This window comes from Amblyomma mixtum, chromosome 2 (genome assembly GCF_055824585.1).
Source record: "Amblyomma mixtum isolate Tamu chromosome 2, ASM5582458v1, whole genome shotgun sequence".
NCBI lineage: Eukaryota > Metazoa > Arthropoda > Arachnida > Ixodida > Ixodidae > Amblyomma > Amblyomma mixtum.
The window spans coordinates 19,190,338-19,218,063 of NC_143013.1; the positions used below are offsets into that span (position 1 = coordinate 19,190,338).

The following is a 27,726-nucleotide window of genomic DNA, read 5'->3' on the forward strand; positions in this document are numbered from 1 at the left end:
GTCCGCCTTTGAGCGTGCCAGGGTTTGGCAACCTCCATTCATGAGTGCCGACTTGTCGATAAAGTTTCGATCGGCTGATGCATTTCTGCTGCTTGACGACAAGCAGAGACATTGGTACGAAGGCAGAATAGATGAAGCACCCAAGTCTGATAGAAGGACTCCCGACGTGAAGAAATCATACGGAACAATAGAATGACGACGGAGGAACTAAAACTATAGACTAGAGCTATTCATAGGGTATTGCAGTTAATTTATTGCCACCAACTGGCGTTCACCGTTTCCTGTAGTATCAGGTTTTTTGAGTGACGACCAGAAACAAAAGAAAATACAACATTCTGTTCCAAGCGTCTGCGTAGCAACGATCACCCCGAATAGCTGCGGCAAACATAAACCCTTATTCCCACTTTCGCGAGCGCGCAGCTAAGAATTCTAAACTTTTTCTACTTGCGCTTTCCGACGACCGAATCTCGTCAAGACGCTGCAAACCTTTTTTTTTCTTTTTTTTTCGACGCAGAAGAGACCTGTCTTCGCTAACTCCCCTTCTTTATGACGCCGCGTCCCACTAAGCCATTCCGTAGAAATAAATGGCTTCACCAAGCAATCCGCTATAGCGAGACGAGAAAAAAAAAAGAAAAATAAATCGAGCGCACATGCCAGTCCGCGCCATTGTACATTCACCGAAGCCGCGAAAATCTCCCTCTCCTAAATCGGGAGTCGCGATTTATTTATGCGGTCTCGTCCAGAGAAACACCCCCACTGCCGCTAACCCTCTCTTTCTCAGACGCCGCAGACAGTCGCGGTTGTACTTTTCGTCGCCGCCATTGCACCGAGCATGGTTTGCACTCCGTAAAGATATACAAAAGCTAGCTCAACGCCGCAGAGAGCTGGCCCTTGCGTAACTATTGGCGCCAAAGTATTGGCGCCAATACTTCGAACTGTGCCTTCGCATCTGCGCTTTCGTGCCTCGGGGGCGGTAGGTGACGAGCCTCGGTGCGGAACGAACGGCTGGGCATGGCTTGGCTGGGCTCCAGAAGGATCGGGAGACCTGCACCGGGGGAGCGGTATTTGGCGCTCGTCTTTCGGTGACAGCTCATTGATTCCGATCGAGGAGTTTCCTCTAGGCGTTAAGTAATAAAACCGGTGACAGCAATCCGTTGCCTGTTTTTATTTGAAGTGTACTTCCTTCCTACGTGGTACGCAGGTCTACGGCTTATTCGCCGCAGGGGACTCGACGTGCCTGCTTTGTCGAAATCAGTCGCGTATAGAAAGCAAAAATGATATAATGTTGAGGGCGGAAAGGAAGGGCAAGAAATAACTGACAGCGGAAAAATAACCGGCGTTCTACATCTCCTCGTGCACGCCTGAGCGGGGCCCGCACAATCGACGTACTGCTGTCTACTGGCGCGAAACATTTCGCTGCCTGGCGTGGCGAAACTTGGTGCACTGCGTTTGTTAGTGTTACCCGAGTCGCGCTTGCTTTAGACAAATTCACAAAAAAAGTGTGGTACCCGCAACAGTGGCTCACTGGCTTTTCGCGTTCGACTGCTGATCACAAGGTCGCGGGTTAGATCCCGGCTGCGGCGGTCTTGCTCGCATAAAGGAGAAATATAAAAACGCCCCTGTTCCGTGCAATGCCAGCGCACGTTAAAAAAACTCGAAGTGCTCTAAATTAATCCGAGCCCCTCCACTAGGACGTCCCTCACAGGCTGTATATGGCTTCGGTTTTTACAAAAACTGGTTATGGAAACACTGTACAGAGATCCAATGTTGGCGAGGTGACTAGTCTTCCGCTTGTCGAAAGAGAGAGAGAATAAAGTTCATTAATATTAAGTAATTACGCGGGTGTTTCACTCAGGTCCAGGAAACCATTGGCGAACACGGCCCTCCAGGAATGACCGATCAGCTGTCGCTGAAGGGGGAGCTCTGTGTGAACTAGATTCGCATCCAACTGTTCATAGCTGAGTTGCTGTAAACATTAGATTTTACGCTGCTCGGGGCAGTTCCAAACTATGTGGTGGATGTCGTAAATCTCGCTGCAGACCTGGCATGCCTTTGTTGGGCATTGCGCTGGCAAAATCTTATCGGATATTACCAAGCCGAGGCACGAGCTTCTATTATTGCCATTTCTTACACTAAAGCTTATTTCGCTGATGGAGCAAATTCCTCGGTCCTAGTACTTCAGTCCTGCCTTCCCTCCTCCGTTCGCGTCTTTAACTTTCTTTTCATCTTTCAGAACAACGCCTGTTAATTAGTAGACACCTCAGCGGTGCCCGATAGTGTCTTGCAAAAGGATCTCACACAGTATGATTTACGCTAGGCACGTGTCTTAAGCCCTGTGCTATCTCCACCTCAAAGCAAGAAACAAAATCTCACCATACGCTTCTCCCTCGAGGCGGCAAACATTCGTATAGTTTTCGGGCGGTGCCAATTCCATTTCTGGGCATCTCAAATTTTCCGTGGTGTGCGAGCACACAGTTTATTAGTCCGCATCGCCGCGTATTTTCACTGCAGTATAGCACAGTAACGCAGAGCAGCCAGCTTTCCGGTCTAGCGGCTCTCCCCGTAGGAGCAGAATGCAAAGACTGGGCTGGCGAGAAAGAACGTTCTCAGGCTTCTCTTTTTTTCCTTCTTATTCGTGATTCTCGGCTGCGTGACAGCTGTCCTGCCAAGTTCTTGTAGCGTTACCGGCGAGGAAGGCGTGCGCCATTGAGTCCAGCTATAAATACCGCCCTGTCACAGGCCGCACCCACATCTCCTGCTGTACACAGTAATAGAAGATGAAAGGAAAGCAAGAGAACAAGTAAAAGGGAAGCAAGCAAAAAAAGAAAACACACATAATATGCGATGAAAGGAAACTGCCTGGTTGTTTTATTCATTTTAACTTCCAGGATTATTTGCTGCTATGAAGGAGCTCAATCTACATTAGGTTGCCTTTTTTTTTTTGCGCTTTATAAACTGGACGTCAAAACTGCTGTTTTAGTGCATCGGATGTCTACGCCTAGTAAAGCTGCACATAAACAGCTTTTTGTCAAGGAACTTATCCCCAGAAGACTTTGTATACGTCTGGAAAAATGAAGCATAATTAAATTAAATTGATCACTCGCGTTTTTACCCTACACTTCCCACCTCTGTGTTCTATTTAGAATAGGCTTGCCAGCGAGTTGTTCGAAAATTTTATTTCGAAATAATTCCTTGAGTATTTCGCTTTTCGTTGTATATAACTGCTGAAAACTGTTGTACATGAATTTGATGCATAATACTGAGTTGTCTCGCTATAATTATTTTATAGGCCCATGTCTAGCCAAGAAAGCTAGGGGCCCACATGATTCGCATGTATCTTTTTTACTGGCCGTACGAATAAAACTGATTTGATTTGATTTAATTTGAAAATTGCAACGCTTCGATAGGTAGAAATGAAAAAAAAAGCAGAAAAGGATGTTTGTTGTTGAGTGTCTCAGGAATTTTTAGGATTTGGAGGGAAAGCATAGTGCTCGGACGTTATTAAAGAAGCACAACCTCAAGTATGAGTAGCAAAACAGAGTGTTAAACAACGTGTGCATCCCTTGCTTTGTGGCACAGTGTTGATTTTTTTTCTCGGCGGAATAACCAAACAGCGTTTTATCGTCTTGTAGTTTTCACCACTGTCACTCCACAATCATCGTTCGATGAATAGCCGAATCATATATGCTAACATGTAATTGCAATCAGTGACTTAGAACGCGCTCCGGAAAGGATGGTCTGACAATGACGCGGTAATGTTATCATTAGCAAAGGGCAGGTAAAAAATTGGAGGCTTATCAAGGTTAAGCCCAGTGGATGCGAAGCAAGTCCTTAGCGTTTGGAGGCATCTTGGCCCCATACACGCCCGGCGCAAAGACGCTGGCGCGGTTGCGGGCACAGAGACTGACGCGACGGCGGGCGAGCGCCGCCTCATCCCTGGTGTGACGTCACATATCACGTGATGCAGCGATGGTGGCGCCGCCGCCGCCGCGTCGCGCGCGACGGCGCGAACCGAAGCGTGGAGGCCTCCGCCGGGCGACGTCCGACGGCGCGATATGAGGCCCCATCTGCAGCCGGTGTGACGTCATCACGTGACCTACTTGAAGGTCACTTGAAGGTCAATGGTGGCCACCGCCGGGCGTCGCGCGAAGGCCCGAAACCTACGTTAATATGCTTCGCATAAAAACAAATAGCAAGCAATTATTAACCAGAAAGGCCTTACGGTAATCAGAAAACTATTACGTTCGTTTACGATAGAATGCGAATGGCACAGGGAGCAACAAACGCCGTTGTTTTTCCGCTGTGATACGAGCGCTCAATAAGATTGGCCGCTGCCTCCCGTGAAACGCTCGAGTATCCACAAAAACTTAGTTTCTCTTCGCGAGACCTCTGGCGCGACTCGAAAACTGTGCTTGTGGCGGCGTCAGCCAAGAGTCCCAGACTTCCGACCGGCAGCTATGTGTTTACTTCAATAGAAGTAGACGCCTTACTCTTGCTCCGTTTCGTGGCGTTCTTATTTCAGCTTTTTTTAGTTTTCCTGTTCTAGATATTTTTTTATTTTTTTCAATGAAGAGCCACGAGTGTCTGCCCTTTTGTTCGCCGCACTCGCGGTGCCAATCGAACTTTTCCTCATTTCCTCGGCGGCGGCCGAGTCGTCGCTCGCCGAGTGGAATCGATGCGGACGCTCCGTCATCGCGAGTCGGGAACTCTTGGGGCGTGACGTGATTGCTAACGAAGGCCACTTGTCACCGCCACCGTCGCCGCCGCGCCGCACGCAGCGGACCGCGGTAGCGTGCGACGGCTCTCCAAACCTTTCGCCTCTCTCCCCCATCAGGAGTGCCTCAATTGCTGCTTTGCCCTTCTTTCCACGAGCTTGCCGCGAAGGCGTGACAATATAGCTTGTTGCCCGCACGGCTGCTCCATCTCTATCAGTGACGCCTCCTCTTTGTGGGCAAGAGAGAGAAGGAAAAAGGGGGAGGAGGTTTTATTAGGCGATTCCTGGTTGGCTACGGTGCGCAGGGGGAGGGAGTAAAGGGAGCGCAAGAGAACGGGGAAAGGGGGAGTTGAGTTTCGCTAGCGTGCGCAGGGGGAGGGAATAAAGGGCGCCCAAGAGAAAGGGGAAAAGTGGAGTTGTGTTTAGTTCGTGGTGCAAAATAAGAACAATGCTTCCCTTCCCACACTGCGGTAAGGAAGGAGATGTTTAGGGACGGGACACTTTGCCGGAGGGGTCCAGCTCTGAAGCCGGACACTGTGGGGTGCACATGTTGGGCGCCGTTTCGGAATAATCTGTCAGCCCCACCCCCGTGGAGGAATAAGTAGGAAAGAGTTGAAACAGGATAGAAGGAGGAAGAGATGCAAGTCGCAGGCAGTACTGGAGAACGTGGTGGGTGTCAGGGTACCCACCGCAATTACAGCAAGGTGGCTGACCCGACCGACGCTCACTGCTGTTGCTAAGGTGCGATGCAAAGAGCGAGTGTGTTTGAGCAGCGCGTCTGGGGTTTATGAGACGGGGGCCAAGGAGGCGTATGGTAGGAGTCATTTGGTCGAGCCGAGAGGTACCGAAGGGTAAGATGGTTCGGCAACTATATTGTGGTTTCCGACACAAACACGCGGGATTCGGCAAGGAAACTCACGCTCATGCAGTATTGAAGCGAAAAGGAATTCATTTCAAACAAATATGCCAAGTCTGGCGGAAAAGCTCTGAACGAAAGTATAAGGTCGTTGGTGTTATTCGTGCGTGGGCAAAAGGGGTAGGGTTGCAGTAGCGGCAAGCACGGCGGTGTCTTTGCTAAGGACACCTGTATAGAAGCCCTTGGAGAATATGGTACACTCAGAGACGACGGCAGGGCGCTATAGGAAACCTTAGCGGGATAGACGCCCCGGTAAAGGATGGTGCGCCCAATGGAAGCGGTGGAAAGTGAGCACACTCGGGCTTCTCTCACACCCACGTGTTCTTTTGGAAACACTCTACGAGGGATTGGGGTGACTGAAACATACTGAGGTGATGTCAAGGGAGTAAGAGAGAGAGAGTGTCCCGCGAACCATAATTTTGCCAAGAGTGCGCAGCTCGGCAGGAAGCTTTTGAGGTGAGTCTCCTGAGCCTCACTCTGGAGATCGATCCACAAGCCATTCTATAGAATAAGAGAAGCACAGAGGCGGCAGGTATCCCACGTGCGGGAGACAAGCGTGGATTTCCAACACTTTTTCACGGGCTTGCACAAACGAAGTTTCCATACTTGTATGCTGGGTGCACGTAAGCCACAATGACCGTGGAGATGTTCCATTCACATAACGAAGCCCTTTCACTTCGTAGTGTAACTGGAACGTGTCCCAATTCACTGGTCCTTTGTCATCAATAAAGGCAAAGAACATCCGCAGCACGCCTACAGATGAAAGTTCATCTGTGTGCCTCTCGAATAACTAATAATTGAATAACTAAAACATTTGACCAACATCGTTCCCACTTCCAGTTATTGATCAATTTGCTCCCATCCTACCAATTTGCTAGGTGTCGCGGCTAGCTCAGCTGGTAGAGCGACTGCTCCGGTGAAGCGGTGGTCCCGGGTTCGAACCAGGGACAAGAATAAATTTTTCTTTAAATAGGCAGTTTCGGTGGAAGCTATATTGCTTTCCTTTGTAGCCGTACGGCTACGCTTCGGTGGATGCCAATGAGCAATTACTCCCTTACTACAATCACTCCTTTAATGCAGGTCTAGCCGAAGAAAGTTGAGGCCATTGTCTCATAGTATGGGCCTTTCCTGTGGAGTGGGAGTAAAATAAGGACTCATGTTTAGGCATAATTTTGACTTAGACTTACACTGGTCGCCTAGTATGCAGGGTAAGCGAGAGTACTCTCTGTGCCTGCTTCAGCGTTGTCAATCAGTCCGTGACAGTTGGATTCTGATCCACAGTTTCAAATATACTGATCATGCATGATCACCGCAATGATAATAAACAATTGCAAAAGAGTTTCTATAGTAACGCATTCTACTGGGACCTCTTGAAAAAATACATTGAAGTACAAGATAACGCCTGTTATAAAATAGCAATTGTGCACCATAATAGGAGGAATATAACTCATATCAAAACAAGCGATATAATCACAGTAAAAGGCAGGTAGTAAACAAAGGTACCAGCAGACTAAGGATAACAATGTTAAAAGTAGACACGGACAGAGTAAACACAAGCAAAACATACAAAAATAAAAACACAAGTGAAAATGCATGCATGAGGAGAACAAGATACAAAAGTGCACCGCGCTCAACTGGGAACTATTAAACGCAGAAGGGTGATTACGCAATATTTCACCGAGTGGCTATATTAGATGACTAAACTAGAAAAGGTGGATATGAGCATTAAAAAAAGTATGCACAAATGAATTTCATTTTATGAGAAGAGGGATGTTATTCCCAACTTTGACACGAATCCAAACGTCAGGAAGCCATTCTGAGTGCAGACATTTGGTAGAGGGAAGTTATTCATGATGAGAACCTCGCAACGTTGAAATTGTCACGGCTTTTCTGATAAAGTCAAGAACATTTTGGACATTAACAGTGCGATGTGCGAAAATGTCTTATAAGTAAATATGTCCTAAGTTGGAAGAACAGTAACTTGCTGAAAAGCTGCTGAAACATTAGCCACCTAGGGCCTTAAAGTAATAACAACGTCAGGTTTGATTTGGTATCTATTGTTGTGGTGCGATGTGACAACGGTACATGAACTCTGTTATCTACATTAACGATGCTGGGTTCTGATTTTAACGGCGCAATGGCAGCTTCGGCAAACAGGACCACATATATCATGTTTCATATGCCCTAGGGGTCAATGCACAATTTGTCCAAGCATTTGATCTCAAAGAAAAACCGAACACCAGGTCCGGACTTAACCGACAGTACTGGGGATGGAACTCCGCATTGAGTTCTCTAGTGACTAGGAAAGGGGAACAATGACAGTTATTTATCATTTCAACCCGCATTGTGTTCTGCTATCGAAAAAATCTCAAAATTTGTGAGCGTGTATTTAGAAAACCTTGTATCACAAAAACAACGTGAGTAGATCAAAAACTTGAAGAATTCGCGCTCGCCGCACACTTTCACAATCGTGGTATTACAGTCTTATTCCCTAATACTGCACGAAATTTCCTGCAGAAAAGATAACATCTTATCATAAATCTCGCCCCTTTTTCTATTATAGCTATGAACTCGGAACACGCCCCGATTCAGACCCAATAATTTCCAAAAACTTCCTCATGGCTAGTAAATTTGTCTCACCCAGTAAGCTCACTACCGTGGTATCATCTCAACAGTGTCTGGCGCCGTGGTGTAGCGGCCATCTCCACGAAAGAACAATGCGGATCGGACTAAAGCCGATCTTAAAACGAGAGCACTTTGCGCGCGAGGGAAAGGCAGAGCTCGCCTCCAGCCCCCGCTAGAAGAACGTGCTGCGCTCCGGCGTTTAATTACGGCGCTGCGCTCGCGCGGTGAGTTTGTTTACCGAGTTTCCACGGTGAGTCTACGGGTCTCCTCGCGCGTGCTGGAGCACCCGGCGCAAAAATATTCCCCCCGTCGTGCCGGAGCCAACCCGGCGGCTGGCCCGCGGTCCTGAAACAGGTTAGGTCACGTCCTACACTCGACTCTCCCGGCCCGGTTACTGCGGACTCTAACGAGGATGGAGCAGCGTCTGAGTACGGCCGGGGGGAGTCGGGGGAGAACCGAGAGGGCGGCTTCGCGAAGCCAGCAAAAGGCGCCCGAAGTCCTTGCGGGAACGCGGAAGGGTTCGGACAACACGCGGGAGAGGTTCTCGAGAGTGTATATGCGTGGACGTTTGGAGTCGTTCGTGTGCCGTGATACGGAAAGAGCCGTGTTCGGTGGCTCTTGTGTGCGTTTCTCTTGCTAGTCCTTCGTCTCGAGTGCGCTGGGTTGTTTCCCTCTTGACCTCTCGCTAACTGATTCAGCTGGTGTTTTTTTTTTTTTTTTTGGGGTACTACCCTTACAAAAAACTTTTTACACAGTCTATATACTGTCAATAGACTTTTGTCTATGAAGTGTATAAACTTTCTGTAGACAAATCCTATAGCATAGTCTACAGGCAATAAAAACTCTGTAGACAGTCTATAGACAATGTACAGAATAATGGTCATAGACTTTTAGTGCACTTTTGCCGATAGACAATTTATATACTTTGAATAGACAAAAGGAAATATCTGCAGAAAGGCAATAGACTCTACAAGAAGTCTATAGCCAGTCTATAGATTATTTTTATAGCGGTAAAATAGCACCGAAGCAAACGAAGGCTTAAGGAAGGGACACTGGACAAGCGCTAAGTCTCTTTTTACGTCCATGTTTGTTATGCCGCGCTGTTGAAGCCAATTGAGACCGATTGTCAACCAGACTGAACCTTTATTCCATTACGAACAGCGATAGAGCCCACAATGGAAAGACACCAAGATCCAGGCCGCCACCCTACACGTAGGGAAAAGAGACAGAAGGACAAAAAACAAGGATATAAAGAGAGCAGAGAACTGTTATCGCATGAACGCAAAAGCGGGCCGGTCATGGTATATTTTGTAGCCAAGGCGTGCAACGAGCTTTCTGAGTACATCGCTTAAGGGCGCCCGAACAGCGTTCATCTAAGCGTTCGCTTCATCATCTCTAAACTTTTAGCCATTCACTATGCACTAATAGCCGGCAGAAAGGTATACGCTATTAAATATTACTCCAGCCGCCTGTTGTCAGTGGCTGGATCGGTGTTGCCGGTGTTGTATACTACGCATAGCCTGCGCTTTACATTTAGTCATGTAAATCAAAAACGCCTCTCCTTTTTGCTTCCTGTGCTTCGTAGCGGAAGCAAGTCTCGCGAACTCCTTATTTTAAAACCGGAAACATGCTGCGAACACGGGCTTGGAAGAGCGCGAGCCTTACGGGAAATTTTACAGAACTATTCGTAGATCCGTATTCGCTGTTATATGCGCCTGTCAACGGGATGTCCTCCTTTAGATAAAGAACTTATTTCTGTCAAGACACGGCTGTCATCTTTCATATCACGCGTTTAGAATGGTTTGCGTGGGTGAATGTACGTCTCTCCTTTCGAATAAAGTGCAGCACTCGCGTGTCTTCCCGCCTTTCAGAGTGCCTTCGTTCCGCGACGTCTACGTGACAAAACATGGCGTTTTTTTATTTGTTTATTCTACAGGTCAGGAATGTGAGCGCTGTCGTGTTGTGTTAAGCTGCTGTCACTTCAAAAGCGGAGACCGCAGAAACTCAAATATCGTTTACCGAAATAAAAATCGTGCTGACAGGGAGGAGGAAACGTAGAAGGCGGGATCATGTACTCGCGAAGTGCATGCGAAGTGCGTGAGTGGACGTTTGAAAGCCTTTGACGAAGCACGCCAGCGCAACGGCACGTTCCATCAAAATCCTGAATCCCAGTCACGTCAAGCGCGAAACGCCTTTTCGAAGCAGTTGGGGAGGCAAAAGGGTTAAAAAGAGATAACGAAACGTGAGAAAAGAGGATCAGTGCGGGCAAATTCTTGAACGCTGGAAAAAGAAATCCGGAAGCCTGCGATATTTCGAGCTCTTGCGGCGTGAGAACTGTGGGAGACTTATGTGGCGTTCATATATTTTTCCGGGAAGATGGAGTATTTGCACGGCGTTTCAGGCTCGATCATGCGAGTGAAGCTCTCTATACCTCTTGCATTTCAGATACCCTGTCTCATCGGGACACGTCTTCACACAGACTAAGCCTAGACGTGTTCCCCTTTACACTATAAGTTCAAAAGCCATTGTATTTTGACAGTGTCTTTCTCGCCTTTACTTGCCCATCTTTAAGCGCGGCGGAAAATGAGTGCCTTTCATTTCACAGCACTCGTGCGGGCGTCATTACGCTCCTGTTGCTTGTTTTTTGTAACGCGGCGATAGAGACAGCTGAAAACAACAACAAAAAGGCAGTGGCTTAGCTCAGCTATCCCAGGACATACGTAGCGAGAGGTACGGTATATCCCTGGTTACGTCTATCTGGTTTGCTTTATCGCCATGGCTACGTGTTGGACATTAAAGACGAGACATGAGGTGAAGGCGGCACGTGTTATTCAACTTTATTGACTGCCAGAAAGACGGCCCTGTGATCCGTAAAGTCACCCGCTGCCGTTTCGACACAGTACTGTGAATTGTCGGTTAGTCTTTGGTATGCCAAGTCGGAGGCGCGCGGCTTACCAGCTGCGCGGCTGTGACGTCACTCGGTTCCTCGCGCATGCGCACAAGCGGCGCCGAAGGCCCAGCGAAACGGTGAGACTGCGGGTAATGTAGCACTTGCTACCAAAATAATAGTTGTTTGAGAACTTGCGGTATACATAAAAAAAATATTGGTAGCATTAGTAACCAGCTGACTCGAGTAAACAGAAGTTATGACGAATGTCTCACCTTCACGTATTCTCGTTTCCAATTTTGTTTATTCGCGCGCTGACAGAGAACCTGAAACGGGGATCAAATCATACAAGTACCACACCCTCACTGTTTCACAGGAATTGTGTGCTTTTAGAGGCATAACATGCATAGCACTGTCGAAAAATGGCGTTTTTGGAACCGCTTTCTGGATGATGCTAAATACACTTTAGCAGCGCATATTTCATCGTTACGACTGAGTTGGATCGAATTTTATTGTAAGCAACCAAATGCGAAAGTAACATACGACTAGTGTGCGGCTATGCAGAGCGCACAGGCGCGGCATTTGTACACGAACGAGTATTAAACGACAAAAGCAGGCGTACAAGCAAGAAATATGTTTGTACAGTGAGCAAAAGCCCCAAAGCGTAAGTTCCACACGCACACACGGTCTCGTGCTTACTTTTTAAACAGCCCCACTCTTAAGCAGGCCAGCAGCGGCCCAAAAAAAGCGGCTCTAGCGAGGATTGATCGCCTTCAACCGTGTCCCGCTTTTCCCGACGCCCCGTTCGTTTATTTTACCCGCGCGCACACAGAGCAAGAAGAAGCGCTAAGTGATTAGCGAAAAGCGGCGGACCAAACACCCGTGAAAGCCGGCCGGACGACCGGCCTCCCCCTCTAGCCTCGAAGCTCAACACGACGAGCGAAAATCTCTCCAACAACCTGCTGGTCGCGCTTTCACGAGAAGACGGCTCGGACGAACGCTGCTGCTGCTGCCTCGGCGAGTTGAGCCGATGCCAAGATGAACAGAGCATTAGCACGTACGTGTCGAGGCTGCCCGCGATGGGCGTATGAGAAACGACTGAGCGGCGGACGAGCAGCCGCAGCCGCAATACGCTGCGTCGAGGATGGGCGGTCCGGTTTATTGGTGTCGACGCGAGGAAGAAGGCTGTGGAAGAGGGTGAGAGAAACGCACGAGAAGGAAAAGGGGGCGAAGGCTGTACCGGGTTAAAAGCAACACGACGGGAAAAGCAGAGAGAAAGCAAAGAGGAAATGGAACGCGAGCTTCGGGAACTTCGAACGATGCGCGGTTGCGGGGTGGAGGCGCGCGCGCACCCGGACTCGTTCGCATGCCGTAAATCATACCCTGTGCGAAGATCTTTCGCCCCATGACGTCGCGTTCCCTGGTTCCCGTATGTGCACTATTGACGCAGCTATTGACGCTGCTGCTGCTTGCACTGCTCGCTATGAGGTGTCGCCGTCGTCGTTCAGTAGTCGCATTTCCCGCTGCCAACGTGCTCGGAAGCACTAACATGCAGTGGCGAAACGACCGCGCGTGCGTGCGGGACGTGGTAGTGGCGCAAGCTTTCTATACGCTGGCAGGTTACGAAACTCGGTTAGGGATGCCGCCATCAATCTTGGTTTGGCGTGACGTTCGAGTTTTAAACATTTCTCTGAATGGGAAAGGGGAGGCGGCGGACGCGTGAGGAAATATCATAAGCCTCCCGGCGAGCGATACCGATCGTGGGAGCGTGCGTTCGCATATTCACTTAGCCGAATTCACCGCGCCCTGAATATTTATAAACGTTTTCGTGTTTGCTATTTTCTCTTTACTACTCGCGTGTATTGCTAGTGCTGTAAAAATTAAAAAACGCTGCTCGGTGCTGCCAAACTACAAACACTTGGCAATTTTTCCCTCCTTTTTACGGAAGTCAGGAAGCTTTGCCTTTTATTCGGAGTGCCGCAACAAATTATAAACGAATAATTCTTCTCCTCCATGGAATTTTTTCCCCTTTTCTGAAATGTTTCAATTCAGCTGCCGTCCTTCCATTTTTCTATTTACGTGCAAGTACAAACAATGTGAAAGGGAACAAGCGAGCACGTGGCTGCCCCACTTCACGAGGCGCTGTCGCCTTCAGCCGATGAGAATGGGCGGCACCAGGCGCATGCCCAGGAAGAGTAGCCGGCCGTGCTTACTGCGCATGCGCGTTTGCCGTCGATTCTCGTCGTCTCTCGACGGCAGCGCTTCGCGAGGCGAGGCGGCCACGCGCTCGCGTGTTCCCTTTCTTATTTCTTCTGCATGTCTGCTCGCGCACTCACTGTGCTGCACTCACGTTCACTCGTGCAAACACCATGCTCGTGCTCATTTTTCTAGTTGTTTCAAGGCATCAAACATATTTTTGACATTTGTTTTTTAACTGCTCGGACTTGAGCATGTCTTGTGCCCATAATTTGCCCCAGTCACATTTCGTTCATCTTTTTCTTGCAGAACTGATTTAACTATTTGTTATTGTTATTTGCGCCTGTCTCTGTGTCTGACCTTTGCAACTCTTTTATACCACAGTGTGCGCCCATTGCGAATGTCCTTGAAGCCATTCTCGTGCTTTCAGCGTGAACAGCAAATACAACCTACTTACTCTCGTTATCATTTAACCGTGCTTACTGTACTCCGAATATTTTATACCTCTGCACGCTTTTTCACGCACATGTAGCATTAGAAGCACACTGCTACAGCTACGACTTGTTTGCTTAGACATGAGGCTGACACTGATGAGCGTAACAAAAGCTCTTTGTTGTCTGTTACCTCACATCGACATCTAGATGTTGGCTCGTAAACTGAACCCTATTAAAGAAACCTCCGCTCTGTTGTGATTCTTTCCCTGCGGCACTTAGGCATGATATGGGTTCTTCATTCTAGTTAAATCGTCATAGGAAAAAAAAAACACTCAAGCTAAAGTTCATGCGCCACCGGAGTATGCACCTACGTCACAGCGTCCGCCATTTTATGGTGCATGTAGCACGGCAAAAGGCCGCAGGCATATCCAATCAGCTTATCGCCACTTGCTCCGGCTCGCACTGCTGAAGCTGCGCTCTCTACGACAAAATGGCGTCTATGACGCCACGTGAATACTCCCTATACATCGTCTTCACGAACGGTGATTTAGTCCGTGTGCGGGTTGCTGCGCGTGACTTGAACTGAGTTGAAGTGAACTGAGTTGACGTGGCCGCTGTGCTGAACCGACTTTGTATGCTTGGCTTTTTGTGATTAGGCTTAACTATTGCTGCGTCACACTTCTTCCAGCTACATCGTTTCTTTTCACGCGGCGACTTCTCTGATAGGACAGCAGTTCCACGTTCTCTGCAAAGGCATAATGCCAGGGGAACATTCTTTACTCCGGTTAAGGTTAACGCTATTTCTCCATCAACCCTAACTGCATACTTAACTGGACAAAGAATAGCCTAAAGTTAAGTTCGCAAATACTGGATCCACTCGGATATTTCTTTCCCCGTCACGTTCTGAGCGAGAGCGAGACACTTTCTGGTAAAGTAAGGAGTTTTGAGGCCTCCGTTTTCTTCGACACCTCGCTCTGTTCTGCATCGCCTGCGGCTTTAGTCCATGCGAGTCTCGCGCCTTCGTTTCCTTACCTACGTCTTCTGTGTTCTTCTTCATAGATGCGAGGTAACGTTTTTCTACGCACCTGTCGCCCCCAAAGCGGTTGGGGAAGGAGCTCGGCTACAATGCGGCGGTTGCCCGAGGAACACGTGACTGCCAGAAAATGCAGATGTATGCGCATAATTTGCGGCCGGCCGCCAGGCTCTACAATGCGCTGGAACTCGCGAACTTTGCCACGGAGGCTGCCACAGAGGCGTCCACTTTTCCCCTCCACCAAGCATTTTTGCGCTTCTGCGCTCCTTGGGCCGACGCGCGATACTTGCCGGAGCTTATGCGCAGACTTTTACGCACGCGCTTCCAACCTGCGTCTTTTGTGGGAAGTGAGAAAAACGAAGTATAAGGTGTGCATTTATTAATGACACTCCCGCTTACTTAGCAATCTCGCGAGCTCCACCGCAAAACACCCCGCGATATGAAATCCAAGCTCGAGTGTGCCTGCGAAGTGTCAGTGAACTCTTGGCAATATCCTAGCGACGAAACAGTTGAGGCAGGGCAACATTCAGAATAAGATTAGACTAGCGCTCACTGAATAAGTTATCCGATCACATAAAGTTGACCTGCAGCACTAGCACGGACCTTATTTCAAGCGCATTCTCCTTTAACTACTTCAAAGTACTTTAAAGTACGCCATATGCAAATACTATAGTTTCCATACTGTGCTGACAGCAGTGAACTATAACTTATTAAAGCGGCCGATGGATCACCCGTCGAGAAGTTTAAAAAGAAGTATGGTGAAGTCAACTTTGTTATCTTTGTATCTAAACTTCACTGGCGCAGTTTCGAGTAAATATGGCGACACCGTTTATAGTGCCGCCAATATCTGCAGGATTTTTTGAGCTCAGCATTGGCTTTCGTACACAAGACCAGTTCACAAAAAAGGTTACTGAATAATAGCCGTATTCTGCGTTTCTTAGCCACTATACCCAGTAACATAGATGTTTGCCGGTTATTGGAAGCTCCAAGCCAGGGGTGTATGACATGTTGTACAGGATGCAGATAATGAGTAGCAACCAGACAGACACCTAAATGAGGCAGACGCAGTTGACAAGGAAAAGAAAATTGAAAGAAATGTTTTTATAAACTATTAGGGTAAGGCCAGTACGTGAGAATTCAAACATGATGGTTCTAACACGTACCGCACCTGTAGCACCTACCGCGCTAAGAGAATCAAACGATTTTCCTGATCAACCAAAGATAAAACGCCAGACTGCTCAGCGAGTTGACGCATGTTCAGAAAAATGAAAATGCGCTGTAGACAGCAATGCGGGTCAGAAGTAAGCTCGAGCTGAGCTAGGTTCTTACTTGTGAGACCTCGCGGAATGCTTTTCTTCCCCCTCTAAAGCAAGGAATAGGGATATTACACAAAATAGAAGTACGCAGTGTAGCAATGTGAACGACGTCAAGCAACGCTGTCGCAGCACTTTCCTAAATCTCTTACAATTAACATCCCCACCATCAGCGCGAATTGGAAAAAAGGCCGTTTCCAGTAACTTCTACTGTCCCTGTCTCGAGTCAGCCCGGGTCATCCTCTCCGAAATAAAATTCGCAAGTTTGACATTCCGTCATTCTCGGTTATACCTGTATTTCTCTTCCCTTGTAATCCAGGCAGACACCAAACAAACCACCATCACTTAGTTCTGAGCAGTGCCTTAGTCGCCGCTTTTCAATTTCAGTCATAGTAATGGCACCAACTCACGTTTTTTCTTTAACCCATGTTTGTCTCTTTCTGTCTCATAAGGGATACCAAGGACCCCTTTACCTAAGATTTGTTTCCAATAAAAAACGATTTTACGCATCTTTGTAACTATGTTAGCGTTTGTCCTGCGGCGAAAGAACCATTTAATGCTGAGAAGATTAGGCTTAAAATTTTCCCGCCACTCGAATCAGCCTTCTGGAGTCAGGCCCGAAAAAAAGACGCCGTGATCATTTTTTGCAAGTGAAGGCAATGTAGCTTAGCTTCAGAGCTTCAGGTATCCGCGTTAAACACTCTCTGGACGCGCCACAATTTGCTTGTAAAAACAGCCTTTAACGCCGATACTATTCCATTTTTTGACGTTTTCTAGTTCTTAAAAGCTCCGTTAAGTGAAAGTAATGTCTTCGTAATTGTAACGCGGTAATCTATCTATGCAGACCAGCTTCAATTTTCCCTCGGTGTATCTCTCCAGTTTCATATACTATTTCTCTTTCCACGTCACTTGCAGCACAGTGTTTAATCGCAATGCAATCATTTTATAACAACAGTTGAATGAGACTCTGTGAGGGCCTTTATGTAAGCTTTAAAGTTTCAACCTCGTAGCAGACAGCGGACAGGATAAATAAGTAATATACTTTTCTATCCAGACATATACTTCGTGCTGTTAAGCAACGCTTCTATAAAATATGTGGCCCGAACTGCTGACGTTGATAGCAGATTGCTTCTCGTGGCGCAGCAATCTCACGAGAACCGCCGCGGCCGGGATCGAACCCGCGTCTTTCGGGTCTGCAGCCGAGCGCCATAACCACTGAGCCCTCGCGGCGGCTTTCAACCTTTTCAGTCACTAATTTACGTAGAAAAAAAAAATCCACCTAGACGGCGGATACAAGCTTCGAGACAGAGAATTATTCAGGTCTGCAGCGCAAAGCACCAGCCGCTGTTCCTTAAAAGGCGTGAACAAAATTTCATCCAAAGTTCACAGATATTGATTCCAAATTTTAGCATCGCAGCACAAACCTTTTTTGATCGATATTTGGGGATGCATGTAGGACGACAGCGACGACAAAATGCTACAGATCTACGGGAAAAGTGTAAAGTGAGTGTTCAGGGATGTGGTATTACTTTCTTTTTGAAGATGCACGTGGCATTAAAGCGCAGAACAAAAAATATGATTAGGAGTGCCGAAATTCATCCAAACGTGTTCGTCACTGCTTCTACATATTTTACTTTCGGCGATCGTTAACAAACATCAAAAAACACCCCATTTGCAATACAAAGACAGGTGAACTGACCGGAAACAAAGAAATTTCTGCGAGATGTAGGTCGTTCCCAGTAAAAGCTGCGAATTCCCATTCGCTTTCTAGTCCTTTGCAAGCAAATGACAACGACCTCCCTTCACTACGTGCGTCTGCAGAACAAGCTTCAATCGAAGCCTTAATAATAGATGCTATTTAATCAGCTCTACTGGCGGCGGAAACACACCACGCCACGCAGTGCTGGCAAAGCCAGCCATATCGAGCAACGCGGCTACGCCGCTATAGGAGCGCGCTGCCACCTATCGGCGTTTCCTAGAACCCGATCGGCTCCGCGCGCTTTTCTCTGATTGGGCAGAGATGGCGCAACTGCGCTGCGCCTTGACAAATACCGCACACGTCTGAACACAGCAGTTTTTTTTTAGAGCGCAGCTCTTTGGCGTCCGTTCCTGGGTTTCGCGTCGTCGTCGGCCTCGTAACCAGCTCCGCCCCCCTTTCATCCCCCCAGCGCTAGCAGCGACCGACTGATAACGACCGACAGATACCGCTGGATGCCGCCGACGCCGCTAGAGAGTCAAGATAACGTGACTGCATAGAACACCGTCGCCGCCATGCAGAAAGAGGAGGAAAGGGCCCCCCCCCCCCCCCCCCCCCTGTTCTTGTGTGGCGGATAGGGTGCTCTTCAGTTGCCGACGCGCCGGTTATTTCACGTAGGCCCCGGCACGTCGACGATACGTGACCACCTTCCCACGGCTAGACCTGGTTCTTAGCGCTGCGGAAGCGAGGGTATCATATTGTTTGTGTCGGCATCGGCGGCGTTGTCCCTGAAACCAACTCCGCAGCTGGGGTTGACTCACTATCGAAAAGGTGAAACAGCTTATTTGCTGCGCTCAAATTTCGCATTAGGAAGTAACGTAATCGTCGGTAATTTTTTTCTCTAGCCCTTATTTTCGAGCACGGCAGGCTAATCGTCGCTTCAGCGGAAATCGTAATTTGCATATTCAACGTGCCGAAGCGACACAGTAGCTATTAGGGACGCCGTAGTGGAAAGCTCCGGATTAATTTAAACCATTCTTTAACGAGCTCTCACATCGAACAGCATAGGGGCTTTTTCAATTTTATCTCCATTAAAATACGGCCGCCGCGGCTGAGATCGAACCCGGAACCTTGGGATAAGGAGCCGAATCCCAAAGCAAATGAGCCTACGCAGAAAGTCAGTTCTGCGGAAATAATTTATTCATATCAATCAATCATTTGCGTTCGCAATCGGGCAAGGTGAGACACGATATTGAAACAAAAAATGTTGCTGACAGAATGTCTTCTAAAAGTAACATAGAAACATTAAAGCAAAATTTCGTTTCAGCGCGTGCGTAGCGGAAGCGAAAAGGTGACGGTGATAAATCTCCCACTATGAAGGCTATGCCTGCCACTCTAGAGACAGTACAACAAAACAAAGGTTGCGAGCAACGTATGACAAGATTATTGCGTCATCAGAAAAGCAGAAATATACGAAAGTGAAGCGTCGGTTAGCTCGCCAGAAAGAAAAAAATATCAACGCTATTCTGAAGGAACGAAAGTCGAAACCTTTTTTCTAACCTGACATCTTGGCTGCTTACCCGCAGAGCACTTGTTACAAAGGAGATGCACCCTTTACAGGCAAGAGCAAATATACCATTTTTGTGTGGTAAGGTTTGTCTTCACTAGCTTCGTGGTGATAGGAAGACCGTAATAATAGCAGATAAAATCAAAACATTCCAAGAAATCACAGTTTCACAAATTTATGCGACAAAGTACGAAAGTAATACATTGCTGCACACTACTTATCAAAAAAATTTTGCACGTGCAGAAAGAGATGCCGTACATACATACATACATACATACATACATACATACATACATACATACATACATACATACATACATACATACATACATACATACATACATACATACATACATACATACATACATGCATGCATACATACATACATACATACATACATACATACTGCGAGACAGACAGACACACACGTTGGTGTGTGATCTGTTGTACTTGGGCATGACATAAAACGAATGCATACGAATGAGCACTCGGATTTTGTTAAGCATGAATAACGCTAAAAGCCACTATGCGGCCAGAAGACCAAAGGTCCAATATTAACACTGCAATGCTGCTTTAGAGCTCGCACAGAGAACGGTTGTCGTGCTTCTAATACCGCCTTGGAGGCTGCCTTGTGTATGCCGTAACCATCATGGTTATCACACAGGAGAATAGCTGCGTTTCGAAATAAATTTACTTGGAACTTGCAAAACCGTGCGCAATTCATTCGCTTTGCAGCCCAATGACTTCACGCGTCTGCTCTTCCTCTATCCCTCCATCTCTCTGCCCACGTTGCGAAGTGAACAGAAGAGAAGTTATACTTTTTTTAAAAGGCTGCTGACGATTGATGTTCTCCGTTTGGAAAGCTGACACTCCACGCGACCCCATAACTTCACGCTAATTTTTCTAGTCAGCAACAACAGTAACCAAAGGCCAAGCTTATAGCTCGCTTAGTTTTGAACAATAGGTGCGGTTTCCTGGTGCCGCATGAACAGTGACGTTTCATTCGCACGCAACCCATTTTAACTTAAGTAAAACGCTGTCGCAGGCGGTAAGGTATTACATGTTTGACTAGCCAATAAATAACTCCTAGGCATTGTGAACTGTATTAAGGAGGAAACTTGGTCTGGTTTGAAGCGGTGGCTTGAATTCGTAGTACGCCTAGCGTTTAAAAAAAAGGAGAAAGGACAAAACTGAATGCCAAGGTAAATAAGTCTATGCATCAGGTATGCGTCGGTTAACGAGAATAGATAAGGAACAGAGATGTAGCGATTCATGAAGAAGTTGGCGATAATTACTAGAACACAAAACAGGACACGGGACAAGCGCGCCTACCGCACCCTGCTCTGTGTTCGTGTGATATGTGAAAACTTTTCCATGTCTCAGAAGCCAACAAATAGCATAACACGTTCTACTCAAGGACAACACGCTACTGGCAATAGTAATAAGCAGTGCTGCTGACCTCCCATTGCCACGCGATTAGTTACGAGTGCATGTATCTTAACTAAGGGTTCTCTTACGCTGTGTCATAATCGCTTGTGTATCATGGTTGTTCCGGCCTGAAACCAAGTCGTACTCAACTTTTCTTTCTTTTCTTTTCAGGCGCTCCTTTCATGTTTTTTCTAGTGACTCGTATACCTACCTGGGTGTTTCAGCACATCATTGCGTTGATTTCATGTGTTTTCTCTCATAATCTTACGCTAATTTCCTCCCCTAACTTTTTTACCTGTTTATTGAAAATAAATTAACTATTTACTTCTCTTGCAATTTAAATCAACGTAGTTTCACGCGTCGCATCACGCGAATAGTTTGAGTCATTTCACGTGACAGACCATTGCATTCAGTTGACGCTGAAACCTCTAGCGATAACGATAAAGCGATAGCATATTCAGTACTTTTTCTAAATCGATCAACAGCACAAAATAAATAAATAAATTTAAAAAAATCCCCTGTCCCTTGGTTTCTGTGGCTGTTGGCTTCTATCAGACTAGCGCTAGACTGGTATATTCGGCTTAACGTCCCAAAGTGACACATAGGCTATGAACGACACAGTGGTGGTGCTGGATTAATTTTGACTATCCGGGTTTTTTAACGTGCACTGACATCGCACAATAAACGGGTGTCTTGCATTTCGCCTCAGTCGAAACGGGCCGCCGCGGCCGGTATAGAACCCGCGTCCTTGGGCTTAGCAGCCGAGCGCCATACCCCTGAGCCACCGCGGCAGGTCCTGAAACCTCTCCAGTGGCTTTCGGAAGAAGGGATAAAAACCTGATCAGTATGAAGGATGCCAGACGCATACACGTAAGCTTGAGCCGTAACCAGAGTTCCTATAGACGATTCCTAATAAATTTCCTGGGTAACAAGGAAGCATGGTAATCGTTTTTCGGCTACTCCTTCCTTCTCCATTCCTGTTTCTTCACCCCATTGTCTCACCCCTATACAGGGATGGAAGGGGCGCCATTGGTTCGGCTGACACACACGCTTCCCCCACTGTCACCGCAGGGGGCCCCTGAGAGAGACGGAGGAACAGAGCGAGTGGAGGAGGCGCAGTCACCGTGGTGAGCAGCAGCGCCGTGGCGTCGTGGCCGCGCCGTCGTCGTCGCCGGCGCCGTCATGAGCAGCCTGTGCCGCTCGTCACCCTTCTCGTCGCGCACCAAGAGCCTGCGAGAGAAGTTCGCCTCCAAGCGCAGCTACTCCGAGTCCTTCAAGGACCCGCCGGCGGCCGCCGGAGCCGCGTCGGCTGCGTCGGCCGGGCACGATGGCTCCTCTTCAAGGTGAGGAAAAGGAAAACCTCCTTTCTCTTCTCTTCTTTTCTGTTCCTCATCTGGCCGGATAATTACAGATTAAGAAATCAATGTAACATCACTACCAGCCACAGAACATTTAACACACTCATTCTTGAACACTACAGGCACCAGAGAAGCACACTTCCCCCACACACAAATCCCTCAACAGGAGGACGCTATAGCCTGGCCCCAGCTTCAGATGCGCGCTTTCCCAAACCGCTACCTTAATCGTTCCTTCTCCCCAAACAATACCTTGGGCGCCGTCCAACATGCAGCAGGCCTACACCTTACACCCACACTCTTCCACTCCCTGTGGGAATGCCCCGGGAGGGTGGGGCAACCATCAATCGTCCACCCGAGTTTTACTTCTTGGGAGGCTCCTCTGTCCAGCACAGACCCACAAAACCAGCAGCGGCTGATCGAGCTTCTAGCCGCACTTCCAGGGTTTCAGTGGTATGTGTGGTGCATGTGTGTGAAGCCTCTGAGTAGCAAGTGTAACTGGCTCTCTGGATCAGCGGACGCCTTAATCGCGTTTTGAATAGGCAGTGGTGTCAATGGGTCAGTGGACACCCCAGTCACACTGTGAGTAGGCAGTGGCATCCGCCTACAAATTGAGACAGTCATGCACCTTTCCATTTCTCAGAATCAGCGGAAGGTTTAGACTCCGTATATTTTGAGCAAAGAAAAAGCGCATAGTTAACTGGCTCCCTGGATCAGTGACACCTCAGTCGTGCTTTGAGATACGTGGCGGTGGTGTCCATCTGCAAAATACCGTGCTTTCCCACAATATTTCGTGCTTAGCAATGTTAAACCTCCAGCCATTTTTTTTCTTTGTCCCACGCAGCACCCGCGTACCACCACGGCCCGAGTCCGGTCCGGGCATTCTGACCCACACCAGCGGCAGCGCGGACGCGGCGAGCGGCCTCGTCATGCCGCCGTCGCTGCCCGGGTTCATGCCTTCCTACACCGTGATGCCGGAGGATGCCTACTGCTCCGCCCTGGACATCAACTGCCAGCAGGGAGACCCGAGGTTACTATATATAACTGCGGCCCCGAAACATCCCGCCGCCTCATTGTCCTGAGCGCCCTTTGCACCCCCTCGTTTTCTAAACTCCGTGCCTTTCCTGTGGCTTAACCTGTGTTTCCCAGTCACGACACAGCGTCAACTTCCAAATTAGCCCGGCGACTTGATTAGCGCCTGGACCCAGCTGTGACACTATTAGAGTCTACCGAAAGCCCTAAACCTCCTGAAGATGACGGCTTTTCTCCTCACTTTTCCAGAGCTTTGATGTTCCAGGCGTACTGACAGATTTTAAATCACACGTTTCGGAATAAAACTTCGGGGCATGTGAACTTACGATAAAGATCATACCAGATGTTCTGGTTAGGATAATTCACCCTAGTGTACAAGAGCGAGTTGACGGGCTAGTTGGTTCTGCATGGCGAATATACAGCGTAAGGCAAAAATACAAGGGGCAGAAACAGTAAAAGACACACGTGGGCACTATGTCTCTTACTGTTTTTTGTTGTTGTTGCTACGCGGGTGTCTTTCATTGCTTCTGTCCCTTGTTTCCGCCTTGCGCTGTATATTCACCACACTCTAGTGTGTTCACTTGCGCCAGAAGCTTTCAGATAGTGGAGCTCAGTTCGCGCTGACATGTAAAGCCCGCTGGCGCCCCCGCAGGTTTCCCTGGCAGCGTGACGCAGCAGTGCAATGCGACCTGCGGTCGCTGGTCAACTCCCGCTCCGCGACCCACATCGACGGCGGACTCCGCTCGCCGTCGTCGCTGGGCCGGCCGTCGTCGCCCGCCGCCGCAGCGAGCAGGGCCGTCTCCGCGAGCAGCAGCAGCTCTTCCTTCCGGACGGCGCCCACCTTCGCGCCGGCCGAGGACGCGTTCGGCGGCAACGCCGGCTCGCCGCCGACGCCGCCGCCGCGCCGTTCGACCCCCGCGCTGCAGCGTGCCCTGTCGCTGGAGCGAAGCGCGACGCGCAAGAAGGGCGCCTCGCCCCTGCTGGCCGGACTGGCCTCGGCGAGCGCCTCGGCCTCGCCGGGGTCTCCGCTGGCCCCGGCTTTGGAAGAGGGCGGCCCACCGTCCCCCAACGCGGCCGCCCGTGCGGCCTCCTGCAGTCCGCAGAGGCCTCAGCAGCCGCTCAGCCCGGAGCCTCAGTCATCTTCCAAGACTGGACAAGCGTCACCCGCCCACACAAGGTACGCGGCTGTCCACGGGCTGCTCGGCCCCAATGGCAGGGCAATCATTAGTTCATTGCCTTGTTCACTGCCGACGGCGACGATAGCAAGACTTACTGATGTACAGACCTGCACAGCTGGGACTGCTCCAGCGCGCAGGTCCTAGTTCATGCCATTTGCCGCTAGGATAGAAACAACACCGGTGGTGTGGCGCTGATATAGACCTGTTGGCAAAATGGCCTCCTCCACTATTTTATTTAAAGGAGGACATTTTTATGTTTTGTCCACGTGATCATTATTATAATTTGTCTATGCTAGGTGCGATGATGCCGACTACATGCAAGGGTGCAGAAGGCAAGACGCTTTTGTAGCTGTCGTCGAGGGGGAGCAGTTGTAATTATGACTGTTTTCGTTGCTGATATTAAGAGAGTAGAGAAACAAAAAATAAATTTGTTTAAATAGCACGCATGAAATAACAAACGATGATGATGATAATAGCAAACAAAAATGGAAACCGAGCGCCCTCAATGGCCAAAAAGCTAACGAAAGTTGGCGCAAGCTGCTCCATCGGACCCCGCCATCTGTGCATGTCTCTATTTCAGTAGGCCTTGGACGATAGCAGCAAGTGCACTGCGTGTTCATCGAAGGTGAAATGAGCCGTCGTTTTTCTTGGAAGCGCTGAATTTAAAAGTTGTCAGCGACCGTTCGAGATAATATGTCAATAACACATACAATAATATCGAAAAATGCAGAAGCAACTGGGCGCGGCGACAATGATTCCAGAATTTAGACGCCTCTGGCGTAGGAAACAAAACGATAATGAAAAACAACAATGAAAAAATGTATACTAAAGCTAGGCTTACCGGCTTAGTGTATCAATCAGCGAAAGCTGTTATAGCTTTGGTTTAGCCATATAGCCTTGCATTCTGTCGTGGTATCCACCCTCAGGTTTCGCATTCCTCCGCTCTCGCCGTAACCTCTCAAGCCACTGGGTCACCCGTCGCCTCCCACCCTCTCCCTCTCCATTCCCTCCCGCACTTCTCTAATCAGTCCATAAAGTGGGGAGGGGTATTAACCCTCTCTCTATTTTGCCCCCTGCCACGGTTGCGTTGGCAGGGGGCGTTTCAAATGGCTGGTTATAAATTCCGTTAATAAAGGCAGGCGGCAATTGAACTGAATTTAAAATAAATAACTTATACTCGGTTTAATGAAGTGAAATTAAATTAATTCGCTAAGTAATTAAGGCCTTACTGCTGACGCTGTAGGCTCTACTGTAGAATTCACGGTTATAGGCTAAACCAGAGCTTTCGCTATGAAACAAAGATTAGAAAAGTTGGCGGCAGTTTTTTTTTTCTAGTAGGCGAATGTTCTGCAGTGTATAAAGTGGTGCCGTTCCCCAAACTAAATGACAGTATTTAAGTTAGTGACCGTTAATCTCTAAAAATTCAGAGATCGTGTCACGTGTGGAACCATTTAATCAGCCTAGTACGCGTCGGCATCCATAGCTAATTTGCTGCCTTTCTACCAAACTGAGCTCGGGAATGCGTATTTCATTGCGAAAGAATTTCAGAGTCAGTATAGATAGCTTGAAACAGGCAGTTACAACAAAAACATGAACGGCGCCGATGATTCAGTATTCTCGACTGTCAGAAACAATGCTTCACTCGCTTGAATAGACGAATAAGGCGCCGCTCGACACGTCAAGCCCTGTAAGCTCTGCTCCTGATGTTGCATCGGCGGGCCAGAATGTATCCTTAATGATATCAGCCGGTAAAACAAGGACTTGACAATGCTTGTGCCGAACGCAGCCTTCGTGCGGGCAGACCTGCGAGGATAAGGATTGGCGTAGTTGCGAATGTATTATAGCTTACATAAGACGTACGGAAACATGAGCCAACCGCAGCGCCCTACTACAGCAGTGGCAATGATGTGGTTCTTACAAAATTCCGCCAAATAAATATTTCGATGCCTGGCAAAGCGGATGCGAGAAACATGTCGGAGAGTCTTTCATTAGTGAGTAAGAAAAGTTGATGTGAGACAGGTCTACACCTCCGGCAAGCTTCCTTGGAAGCAACTTGGCGTTTCATATTAATAGTATTCACACGAAAAAAGAGCGGGAGGGAGGGAGGGAGGGGGCAGAACTGTGAAAACGAGGAGAAGCCGCGTGCAGACTTCAATAATCTATGCAAGATGACTCACGTCGCTTCATATCTAAATCTGCGCCTACCTTCTTAACTCAAGTCCAAGAATGACAGGACAACCGGTAGGATTTTGCACTGAGCGCGGAGTGATACCTGAACTATATTTTTTTTTTGCGTCCTTTCATTCAGACCGGATCGCTACTATAGCATCTCATTTTTAAAAGAAGGGCTGCATTTTAGACCCATATAGGTATAACCATTTAAGGAGCTTTGTGCACAATTCTGTACATTTTGAACTGGCAGTTTTTATCTAAGTGCACTCTACCTGGCACTGATTTCGTCAGTTCAGGCAATTTCAGAATTCTTTAAATGCAACTCGCAGTCTTTTTTAGGGAACGGATCGAACGGTTATAAAAAGGCACTTCTTTATTTGTTGTTCAAATAAGCAATGACAGAACGTTCCACTATATATACACTTTGTCTTCATATGCACATTTCCTCTCTTTCTTTGCACTTAGGCCATTAAACCGGCAATTTTTTTCCTGTGCTGCTTCAATATGGCTGCACAAAGTTTTGTCTCAACGACAACAGTAAAGTAAAACTCCAAAGACTCAGCGGCCTCTCTGGCTACTCCTCCTCTGCCATCGTCTCAGTCTCAGTCGCGCTTTTTCTTTTCGTGTTCCAACCTATACCGACTAGCTGACCAAAGTACTCTCTTGCTTTTTCAAGGATACACATTTGCCGCTGTTTTTAAGGCGCATTGCTTTACTCCAGGTTTATATATATGTGCCTGAATTTTTTCGCCATCTTTCCTGACGTTTCTTTTCCATCCTTGCGTTCTCCATACCGATGTAATTTCTTCGTTAGTACTTAGCTGCTCCCACACCATTGCAGTAGTTACAAATCCTTACATCGCAACAGCTGCGCAGAACAACTACTTAAATGCCGTTTGAGCTCGGTGGGCGAAGCAAGCAATAGCTCGCCTTTTTTCAGTTTCTCTCTCTCTCTTTGGGCAATGAAAACGTTTGCAGCAAAAAAAAAAAAACTGATGTTTTATCGGAGTATATTTCGCAGCCTCGTTTTCCCGTTGGGTTCGAAGGCGGGAAGGAGGGCTATCGATCACTTTACTCCGACACGTGGCTGGGTGTTGTCGCGAGGCAGGATATACACTCAAGCCGATAATGCCCACGACATAAGCCGCGGGATACGGCTGTCATTGACTGCAGACTACAA

General features: G+C 48.1%; 1 protein-coding gene across 5 annotated transcripts in view; it reads left to right on the forward strand.

The window, feature by feature from the left end:
* The window catches only part of LOC149358579 (uncharacterized), a 268,691-nt gene that overhangs the window by 95,293 nt on the left and 145,672 nt on the right, over positions 1-27,726 (forward strand). For all 5 annotated transcript variants that reach the window (XM_089570691.1, XM_089570693.1, XM_089570690.1 and 2 more), the window contains 3 exons: positions 21,881-22,152; positions 23,009-23,194; positions 23,849-24,373. In XM_089570691.1, coding sequence (XP_089426817.1) covers positions 21,992-22,152; positions 23,009-23,194; positions 23,849-24,373 — 872 coding nt within the window. In that variant the 5' untranslated portion in view covers positions 21,881-21,991. The remainder of the gene's footprint in view (positions 1-21,880; positions 22,153-23,008; positions 23,195-23,848; positions 24,374-27,726) is intronic.